General features: G+C 49.7%; 1 protein-coding gene across 1 annotated transcript; it reads left to right on the forward strand.

The window, feature by feature from the left end:
- The first annotated feature begins 1,422 nt into the window (after window positions 1–1,422).
- On the forward strand, window positions 1,423–10,748 carry LOC146346511 (lymphocyte antigen 6E-like). The gene is made up of 3 exons (XM_084848601.1): window positions 1,423–1,564; window positions 9,438–9,557; window positions 10,390–10,748. The coding sequence occupies exons 1-3, from the start codon at window positions 1,513–1,515 to the stop codon at window positions 10,596–10,598; spliced, it is 381 nt and encodes a 126-aa protein (XP_084704727.1). The 5' UTR covers window positions 1,423–1,512; the 3' UTR covers window positions 10,599–10,748.
- The last annotated feature ends 417 nt before the right edge of the window (window positions 10,749–11,165 follow it).

The raw sequence follows: 11,165 nt of genomic DNA on the forward strand, positions 1-11,165 counted from the left end.
CTGATTGGACCTCCTTGCAGTCCAGGGGACTTGTAAGAGTCTTCTCCAGCACCACAGTTTGAAAGCATCAATTCTTCGGCGCTCAGCCTTCCTTATAGTCCAGCTCTCACAGCCATACATTACTACTGGGAAAACCATAGCTTTGATTAGACGGACCTTTGTCGGCAAGGTGATGTCTCTGCTTCTTACTATGCTGTCTAGGTTTGCCATAGCTTTCCTCCCCAGGAGCAAGCGTCTTTTAATTTCATGGCTACAGTCACCGTCTGCGGTGATCTTGGAGCCCAAGGAAGTAAAATCTGTCACTGCTTCCATTTCTTCCCCCTCTATATGCCAAGAAGTGATGGGGCCAGATGCCATGATCTTCGTTTTTGTAATGCTGAGTTTCAAACCAGCTTTTGCACTCTCCTCTTTCACCCTCCACAAGAGGCTATTGAGATCCTCTTCACTTTCTGCCATTAGGGTGGTATCGTCTGCATATCGGAGGTTGATGGAGGTCTACAAAATTACGTGTGGGGCGGAGAAAGCGGATAGGGAGATATTTTTCTCCCTGTCTCATGATGAACCCCGGGGTCATCCCATGAAGCTGATCGCCAGGAGATTCAGGACAGATAAAAGGAAGGACTTCTCCGAACAGCACATTCTGTGGAATTCATTTCCACAAGATGTAGCGATGGCCACCACTTTGGATGCCTTTAAAGGGGGATTGGACAAATTGATGGAGGAGCAGTGGCTGCTAGTCCTGATGGCTGTATGCTACCTCCAGTATCAGAGGCAGTATGCCTATGTGCACCAGTTGCTGGGGAACATGGGCGGGAGGGTGCTATTAAACACATGCCCTAGTTGTGGGCTTTCCGTGGGCAGCTGGCTGGCCGCTGTATGAACAGAATGCTGGACTAGATGGACCTTTGGTCTGATCCAGCATGGCTCTTATGTTCGTACCACTGAGCCATGGCCTGTCTCTTCCCCTCCCCTTCCGCTTGCCAGGTCATGGTACCCCGAGTTCTTAGAAACCTGTATTTTATTTATATATATATATATACATATACATACATACATATATACATATATATATGAAAAGGCCATGTACACACACACACACGTAGAGATACATGCACATACACATTCATTTCGTGTGCATGCATTGAAACTGATGCATTCAAATCTAGGAGCCACTTTCGCCCTTTCCCTTCCGCTCGCCTTCCCAAGAAAAGCAGAGAGGCGTCTTCAGAAGAGGCGCCGCGCCGGGCTCCTGCTGCGGGGAAGGGCGGCCCATTCCGGCCCCCTCCTCGGCGACGCCCGCCCGGCCGCCCACGTCGCGGCTGCCCCGTGGCTGCGCAGCCTCGTGAGGGGGCAGAGGCGACGCCTCCTCGGCCCCTCCCCGGCCCGGCGGCCCTTATGCCGCGTGCGAGGGGAGCCGCCTTCGGGAGCAGACGCGTCTGACCCGCGAGAGACGCCGCCCGCCCTGCGAACGCATCCCGCATCCCTCGCCGCCGTGCGAACGCGCCCCGCGGGATGAAGGCTCCCCGCGCAGTGCTCCTGGCGGCCCTGCTGTGCGTGCAGAGAGGTGAGGCGTTTGCTCACCCGTCGCGAGGCGAAAGCTGGCTGCGGAGGAAACGGGAGGGCGCTCCCCGCGGGCGGGGGGCGCTCGGCTTAAAAATGGCAGGAGGCTGGCTGGGTGACCTTGAGCATCCCCTGTTTCCCCTAGCATACCTCGAGGAAAGGGACGTCTCCCCGAGCAACTCGGGGGAAAGGTGGCATGGAAATGAGCTGCACCACAATGCGGGAGGTGGTCTTGCGTAGGAGTGTTGGAAACAAAAAGAAGGATCTGCTTGCTCCCAGCGTGCTCTCCTTCGGCTGCCTCTCTTCTACAATGGTTTATTATTGTTGTTGATTGTTTTTGCTGTTGCACTGCAGCTATGTGCAGCACGTCCTGAGACAGAGGCCCTGCCCCAAGGAGCTTACAGTCGTTCCCCACAATAAACCTCGGAGGTTATAGTGATGGCAGGAAGGGCCCACAGGTGTTGCAGACAAACGTTCGGGGGGGGGGGATTTCTGGTGGGAAAGATCTCCATTGGAGACCCTGTGTACCGCTGGCAGAGCAGGTGTTGCAGTGTCCAGCAAGCCACGAGCTTTGCACTCACAGCTCCTCCGCAGGGCTAAGGGTTAGGGATCTACTAACCTGTGGATCTCTTTTCTAACAGTGTAACGTGTATTAGCAGCAAAGTCAAATTCATCTAGCCATTTCCTTTCCATTACTCAGTGGGTGCAAAAGTTGCTTCTGGTTGTCTGAATGCAGTCAGTTAGGTTTGACAGGATTGCAGCGATGGTTAATCAGAAAGATGGCGCAGCTGATGCAAGATCGGGCTTTCCGGGGAGAATGGGTGGCTGGATTGTGTAATAACAACAACAATAACAACACTAACAACAACTGTGCAGATGATAAAGAATAGTGAAGGGGCAGATTAAATCTGGGACATGAAAATCAAGAGGAAAATGTGAGTTGCGAATTTAAGTCAGGTCACCGATCCTGGGAGTGTGATTCTTGGGGGGTGGGTGGGGGTGTGTGGTAGGACTTGCAGGGTTGAATGTCCAGGAGTTTTTGATTAGCAGGGAGGATGATGTCAGCCCCCATCCACCTTCAAGCTTCCCTGTCCCCCCTGAGTTGAGCTGCATTCCTCGCAGTGGCCTGTAGGAAACTGGGTTTTTCCAGCAATACTATATTGTCCTGAGCTATTTCTGCATAATACAAAGTATTTTCCAGTGGGTGGGTCTGGAATAGACAATTAAGACTCATTAGCGTTACCAAAGACCTGCTCCTGGTGGAGATGAAAATGGATAGAAGTGGTTTGTTGATATGGATCTGCACAGCTGCCTGCATTTTCAGACTCTCCTTTGGGGCGTGGCCCTCGGGACTGTCATGGTAAAGCTTGCACTTCAAAACTGACCACTACAATACCACTCCCCTATGGCTCTGAATACCTTTTGCAGGGGACTCAAGATGCGGGGAGGGGGGGCTGCTGCCTTTATTCCCTGGTTTGGGGCTTCCTGGCCTCGGTGTGAATCAGGACGAGATGGGCCCATGTTCTTATGAACTTTAACATGATGCAGTTTTCCCACATCCAGCGTCTGCTTGTGGTTCGTGGCAGCTTGAATGAATGCGAGTTAATCTGTGAGTGGCTTTGGCAAGGACAACCCTGCCTTTAAGGCGGGGTCTCAGAGGGGGTATGTGTGTGTGTGTGTGACAGAAGTGGGCAGCTGGCAGCCCTGGCCCAGAACCTGCCCTCCCCACGTTATTGATCTCATTTTTTTTGCTCACCCTTCTTGACGGGGGCACAAAGGGGCTTACCGAGAAATGCTTCCAAGCCAGGGACACGCCTTTCTCTCCTTCCCTGTCACCCAAAATGGCTTGTGGGGCAGGGTGAATGAAAGAAGGAGGAGAGGCAGTGCTTGGTACCTACAATCCACCCCTCCTCCCCACCCGTCTCATCTAGCAAAACTGCTCCTCAGGTTTGGAGCAATTTCCCCCTGGAGGTTTGAACTATATGATGGAGTCGGAACTTTTTGCTTAGATGTGCCTACACTGGGGTCTCAGTTGTGTATAAAATGTGGGCACGGTAGGGGGTGGACCTGATGTTTAGAGCCATAGGGGTGTGTGGGTGAGCATTCCTCCAAGCACTCACTTAGTACCAGGGGATGGAGAGAGAAGCTTTGGGCAGGGCATGTTTAGCTGAGCTCCAGGCAAGAAGGACAACTTGCTCCAAACCCTGGGATTTGCTTTGTTATCAGAGAAGAGGGGGTGACTCAGTGTTTGTCTTCCATTACAAGATATGAGGGTCAGCTGGGAAATCGCAACTGATGTGGGATGGGGAGGGGAGGTTCTGTGCAATTCTGTGTCGCTGCTTTGATGTTTTGTTTTTGCTCTGGGTGGTGCCTCCCTCACACCGAGAGGCGAGTGTGCAAGAGGGAGCATCACAGCGGTGGGTAACCATGCAGCCATTACTGCTGCAGTGTTTGGGCTTTCTTTTTGTCCATGCGCCCAAACGCATGGTGGCCAGGAAGACCAAGAAAAGAAAGGAAAGCCCCAGGGAGAATGACACAGAACGATGCAGACTTCCAGTCGTAGCTGGGGGGTCTTTCTGGAACACCCCTCCCACAAATTAGAGTTCCTGGAGGCTCATTACTTGTCATGATGGATGGTCCAAAGCGATAAAATATTCACCCAAACCAGTGACGTGGGGTGGGGATTTTCCTTTATTTTTCCATAGAAAATTTTCCTTTTTGTACATTTGGTAGTAATAATGAATGGATGCTAATTGTAAGTGCAATATTAGGCAACATGGCAGTTTCACAGTTGTAATTAACATTTTCCAAATGTTTATCCTCAGCAAGTATGTGGGAAAATATATATATGTCACTGAAATATATATATATTTATATATATGCCTCAGTGTTAAATGGAACTAATAAGTTGCGAAACTGAAGGTGCCCCAGCAATCTCACTGGAGAGCAGTTGCAATAAATGAGTGGTTGTCAGCAGATCATGTACAGTTCTTTGGGCTGCTAAAATTTATTAGTATGTCAAAAGTTTTCAGTTTCCGCCCTCCCTTACATTTAAACAATGTGAAACAAAGGGAAGAACATGCTGTTGTCTAAACTTTTATTAGTATTCTATTTTTTAAAAATAATATAACATTCAAATCACATTGTGTGCTTTAATTGCTTTCCCCTCAACTATTTCAGGTCAAATACTTGTAGTGAATCAGGACAAAAAATTAACATGGGACACTTTTAAAAAATACTTTACTAAATATAAATAGAATAAACATGCTCAATTTGATCACTCTCTAGCATATCAGAAAACTTTCTGATGCAAGCTGAAAAATTTCCTATGCAAATTACCCTAATTTGCAATTTGCAGTTCAATTTCCTAATTTGCAATGTCCAATTTAAAATTTCCCAGAAAACCCACATCACTAACCCAAACCCAGTTGTTTCTTTGTGGTTTGAAACAAAGCTTTATAGAATTGTCCAGGATTATTTCTCGATTCACAACTCCCTTTGGAGGCCCAGGTGGCCTCAGTGCCAAGGAGTCCTTATTGCCAGCTACGTGGCAACAGTAGCCCATACTCTGATGGCCTTCTGACTGGACTACTGCAATGCTTTCCACGTGGGGCTTCCCTTGAAGATGGTCTGAAAGCTGCAGCTGGTGCAGAATGTCACTGCCCACGTGCTGACACATGTATCGAGATGTAAGCATATTACATCAGCTTTGAAATCTCTGCACTGGCTGCTATGACACCCAATTCCTGGTGTTAGTTCTACTGTACAAAGCCCTTAACGGCTCAGGGCCCAGATACTTGAAGAACCACCTTCACCAACATCGATCAACCCAGGATTGAAGATTGGCCGGGGAGGCTCTGCTTGTAGTGTCCTTGAGGAGTGTGGCCTGTGGGGCTACCACACATGTGACAGCCTTCTTGGTGGTGGCATCCCAAATGTGGAACTCCCTTCAAGTAGAGATTCAGCTGATCCCCACTGTCTTGTCATTCAGGCACCAGTTAAAGATGTATGTATTTGTACAAGCTTTCCGGGTACAGGCAAATGTTTTACCTGTTCTCTGGTTTTGTAGTGATGGTTTTATTGTAGATTTGTAATTTTAGAGTTATGAGTTTATGTGTTGTATTGTTTTTATATGTTAGCTGCCCTAGGCTCTTTGAGAGAAAGAGGAATTTATATTTGGGATATAAATACAAACAAACAAAGCTGCAGGAGTAGGTCAAGGCAGTTCTTCTGGTTAGCTGGCAACCTTAGCTAAGGTCCAGGGGGAGGCTGCCAAACTATGCTGAAGTCTCAAGCTTACATGAAATCATGCTCCTTTCCCTGGGCACCCTGTCGCCCTAAACCCAGACGACTGGGTGCCAGCTATATCGGTGGTAAGGGGAAGGCACTCTGTATATACTCAGAGGCATTAATTCACATCTTCCGGGGCTGAGCCCTGGTATCAAAACCGGTTCAGGGACTGAGCTGATGATGTGACCACGCTGCAGAAAGTGAGCTGGGATTGGTTGTTTTAGTCCACAGGTTTGGTTGGTTTTCCAGCAGGGCTTCTCAGACGGTTAGATCTTGGCCCTTCCCTGATAAGCTGACCGTGCTTTCTGCCCTCTTCCTAACCCGACACCAGCCGCAGTGGCTCATGCACCGTGGCACAGTATTTGTTTTGCCCGCAGAAGGTTCCAGGTTCGACCCCTGACTTCTCCACCAAAAAAGGGAGACTCATGTGGCAGGAATAGGAAAGACCTCCGCCTGGGGTTTCGGAGAGCTGCAGCCAGTCTGAGCAGACGGGAGAGGTCCAACTGGACCCATTTTCTGACTCAGTCTAAGGCAGTTTTGGATGCTGAAAAATGTATCTGAGGCAGAGCAGTAGCTCAGCCGAGAGAAGGAGAATTCTCAAGCGGAAGATTGTTTCCCCGGAGCCCAGCGGTGTAGCGCATGCTTTGCATGCAGAAGCCAGCTTCAGTCCTTGGTGTCCCCAGTTCAGAGGATCCCAAGAGGGAGGGTTGGGGTAGACCTTTGTTTTCGAAAGCTTTTGCCAGTCAGTATTTGGGACAGGGCCAGCCTCAAGGGTCGACATGGCCCTGCACTGCCTGATGGCCGCACCCCAGCAGGGGCCCACTGACAAGAGCCTCCTGGAGTCGCTCCCCCTCTTTGCCCGTGTAGCCTGCTTGTTCCCCTGCCCCTCGCTCTGGCCCAGACAGTGGAGGTGGGGGGGGGGAGGAGCAGGAGTTGCCGCGGCCTCCTGGCTCCCTGGCCTTCTGCAAGCCAGCGCTGGCGGTGATGAGAAAGAGGGTCGCAGCTGGTGACGGTGGCGTTGGTAAGGGAGACTCACTGCGGGAGGGGGGCATGCAGGGCGTCTTGCTCAACAGCTCTCAAAAACCTGGCCAGCACTGACTGGGGAAGAGAGACCAAAGGCCCGACTCCGTATCAAACCTTAGCCTGTGTGCGTTGGGAGGGGAGGCGGTTTGCCTACGTTTTCCCCCACAGTTCGTATTATTAAACAAGGTGGGGATGCTTCTTACAAGTGTGTCGGGCCCCAACTAAACATTACACTGGAGATGAGGGAAATGCTTCCAGTTTTTTAAACAAGCACGCAAAGAAACTGAAAAGCAGCCCCTTAGGCTGCCAGTATTAGCAGAGGAATGGCAGGGGTGGGCTGCTTAACTCCCCCCCCCCAGTCCACTCAAAATCACCCTTTCCAAGTTGTTTTTCTCCCCACTGGAAAAAACGATTGCCCTCCCCTCCAGATCTTTTCATACGCACGCAGGTATTTTTGAGTGGAGAAATGGCAGGGAGAGAAAGGGGTTAAACAGCCCCTTCCACCTCCCCGCCTCCAGGCTGCTTCTCACTTGACAAAAAAGAGGGACTCTTTTATGTCTTTGGCCTTCAGAAATTTGTTTGTTCCCTTTGTTTAATTAAATCTCACATCATAGGGAGAGACACCCAAGCTTCAGAGCATTCCTGATTTCTGAAATATTGCACTGGCAACTTCCTGGAGCGAATTACTTCCACAAGATGCCTCGCTTGGACTGAGTTTCTAGGGGAGCAGAACTCCACGTCGGGGGGGGGGGCACCCAAGATGACCCAGAGCTTAATTTGGGAGCCTGCGGAGGGCCAGAGCAGAAAAGGCAAGGCACGGAACTGTTGTCTGCCTTGTTTCATGTGACGCGTGCCCTTGCTCGCCATTCTCTTGTGTATGCTGCATTCCTCCGTGTGCTTCCTGTCATGAGATCTTTGCTTCTCCCCCGCGGTTCATGCACTAGCACAGTTCTTATTCTTCTCTCCCCCACACTGTGTCCCGTGCAGGCAGTCATCAAGTTCTGAGAGAGGTGTGCTTTCGCAAACAGCTGCCCACAGAGTATCGCCGCCCAGAGAAGCCATCTGACTAAGCTAAGAGGATAACATAGGTTAGCTCAGGGTCAGCTCCAGAGGCCAGTGGCTAGATTGGGCATTTTCCTGGGGCCCCAGGCAGCCAAAGAGGCATGTGCCATGCACCGTGATTCCCAGGGCCAAAACATAATACTTTACATCTTCGTCTAGCAGCTACATCTTCTGCCTCTTTTCAGTTTTACTGTAGAGTAGTGCAGGGATCTGATCCAGATTGGGACGTGTGTGTGTAAGTGGGAGAAGGGGGCTGTTATGATCTGGATTTGGCCCTGTGCACCTACAGTAAAGTAAAACTGGGGGAAAAAGATGTAGGTGCAAGACATGGATTTAAAGTAATGTCTGTTTTGCCACTTACTTTGCATGGAGCAGCTAAGGTGGCTTGGGAGAATTCTCAGTGGAGAAGCCCTTCGTCTTCCAAGTTAAGAGGATCCTCTGAGAGTGATTGCCTGAGGAGTTCCCCCCAAACCTGGAGCCTCCACTGTGCTCACTGTACCTCTTCGCAGAACGACCCATGATCTGAACGTGGAAGAGCACATACTTTGCTTACGGAAGGGTCCAGGTTCAACCCCCCCCCCCAGCATCTCCAGTTAAAGGGTCTTAGTAGCAAAGTTGGCAAGAACCTGACAGTGGCATGGACAGTCAGGCAGGAGGCCATTTTGGGCTAGATGGACCAGTGGTTGGTCCGACAGAGCACGAGGCCACTTCCCATGTTCATGTGCATCCAGGAGGAGTCATTAAATAAGAAGCAGAGCTTAAAAAGGCTGGTTGATATGTGTCACAGCACATCTCTAATTAGGCAGAAGCCCAATTGAAATAAACGAGAGTGATGTCAGAGCATAGGGTTGCATCCAATGTTAGTCCTACTTTAGTCCTACACTTTTAGTAGACCCATTGAAATGAATGGGACTTAAGTTAGACTAACACTGGATACAACCCACTGGTAGAACCCAGAGAACTCTCCAAATGGTGATGCTGGAGAGATGGACTTACTCAATGGCAGGCAGAGTGGCTGTGCTATTCCCTGAGCTTTGGAAACAAATTGTGCTCCAATATCCAATCTTCACTTAATGCAAAGGAGCAGTCAACTAATACCTTGGTTAGGACAAAACGTTTAACACACAAGGAGGAGACACTGTGGCAGGGAGTTCCACATTCTTCCTTTCAATAACTGTAAAAGAGGTTGGTATAATTATCCCTGCATAGTAGGGGATATCATGTATATGTAGGGGATATTAAGTATATGTCCAAATTTAGCAGCACTGAGTTGTTTAAATTCAAGGATTCTGTGTGGTGTGTACGCAGTGCTAATGCAGCTGCTGTGTGAGATCATGAGGAATAATACATTCCCTTCAAATGAATGAAGGGAAAATCCAGTTTAAAACAGCCTGCATCTCACGCAACTGGATCGCCTGGTTAGTGTTCCTGAACTGGGGCCATGCATCTGTTTCATTACACGTGTCTAATGAGTGTGTGTGTGTGTGTGTGAACTTTTGCAGTATCTTCACTGATGTGCTTCTCCTGTGACAATGAAGACTCCAACTGGGGTTGCCTGAGCATGAAGACGTGTGACTCAAATGACAAATACTGCATCACAAAATATTTTGGTGGAGGCGTCGGTAAGTGTTTTCACAATATGAGCTCCCTTGGATCCTTTCTTTCTAGAATTGCAAGAAAACTGCTGATCAGGCCTACATAACTGATGACCTACTAAGAGGAACGGAGGTTACCAGCCACTTGAGGTTTGATACACCTCTTTATGTTGCCTGCCTGGACTGAGAAATGCTTGGCAAGCCATAATATGTGGCTACCAGTGACCTAGATGGGTTACACATGGGGTAGGAGCGGGCTCATAGCTCGGTCTTTTCTTTGGTCGTGCTAGGAGCCAGGTGTCTGGAAGCAAGCTTAGACTGGAGAGATCTGGGCTCATGCCACTGTGGCATCAAGTTACACCCTCACTTCTACTTAGTGAAGGCTGGTGGCTCTGATGTCAGTGGGGTAGTGAATCTGTTCTGGGTTTCAGTCAGGACCCTAAAGCAGCTATCGAAGTTGCAAGAGAGTCAACCAGCCCTTGTAAGACCAGGGCAACTCTCCTCTCCTGGGGTATGTGATCCAGTAAATGATGAGCATGGCTTCTCAGTTGGGAGGGTTCCGAGTTCAGCAGAGAAACACAAAGGTTGCCAGCTTTTCCTACCAGACACTGTAGCTGTGCCCTTCGCAACAACTTGCTGTGCAAGCAATGCATGTTTACTTCCATGCTGCAAAAGGCTTCACATGCTGCTTTTTGCCCATCAAGCGGCCATTAAAAGCACAAGAGGAGGTCAGGCTGGTTCTTTTTCTGGGCAGCTGGCAACCCTACGAAGCAGCGTGGTCTAGATAACGCCTTGTTTAAAGTGGCTTCTCTTGTGAAATGAAGTGGGCAAAAGTCACAACCCATCTCTTTCCTTCCAGGTGAGAAACATAAGCAGTCCATCAGCAAGGGATGCTCCCCCATTTGCCCCCAAGGAGGACTTGACCTTGGCCTGGTAGCTTTCTCCGTGAAATGCTGTGAGTCCTCCTTGTGCAACACCAGCGGGGCCATCAGCGTGAAAAGCAGCTCCCTGATTCTGCTCGTGGGCACCCTGGCCAGCTTCTTCTACATCCTTGGAGCCAAGCTGTGATGAAGGACCACGTGCTGACGAAAGGTCCCTCCAGGGAGAAGCCCAGCCTTCTCCCATGCAAAGCTGTATGTTAAATGGAGTTATCTGCATGTTTCCCAAGCACTGCCTCCCACCCTGTTGTTAGCTAATAAACACCTGTGGTCCTTTGTACCTCTTGGCATGCCTCAGCTGTGTCCCCACCAGCATGCAGCTCTTTCTGGGCTGAGGGGCAAACACCTTCTTTCTCAGAACATTCCTGTGCTGCTCGTTGTACATTTAGAGCCCATACACACACAGCGCAGGACAAGGATTATTCATGAGTAAGTCCCTCAGTATTTCTTATCGAGCTGGACAGGTGAGATCCAGCCTGCTGTTTGATAAGGCCTCCCTCCCCATGAGCAGATCCAGTTGTGAGCAGGCAGCCCAGATTCTCACTAGAAACTGCATGCTGCTGGGACACTTGTGAGCAAAACAACTTAAGGGTAGGTACCTCCCCTCATTTTTCTGCAAGTGGACCTGCTCACGAGTAAGCACCACCAGCCTGCCATGCATTCTTGATGGTGCTTGCTTGCATTCCTCATGATATCT

Source organism: Heloderma suspectum, chromosome 4 (genome assembly GCF_057233095.1).
Source record: "Heloderma suspectum isolate Gila_16-S chromosome 4, 16-S_ref, whole genome shotgun sequence".
Lineage (NCBI taxonomy): Eukaryota > Metazoa > Chordata > Lepidosauria > Squamata > Helodermatidae > Heloderma > Heloderma suspectum.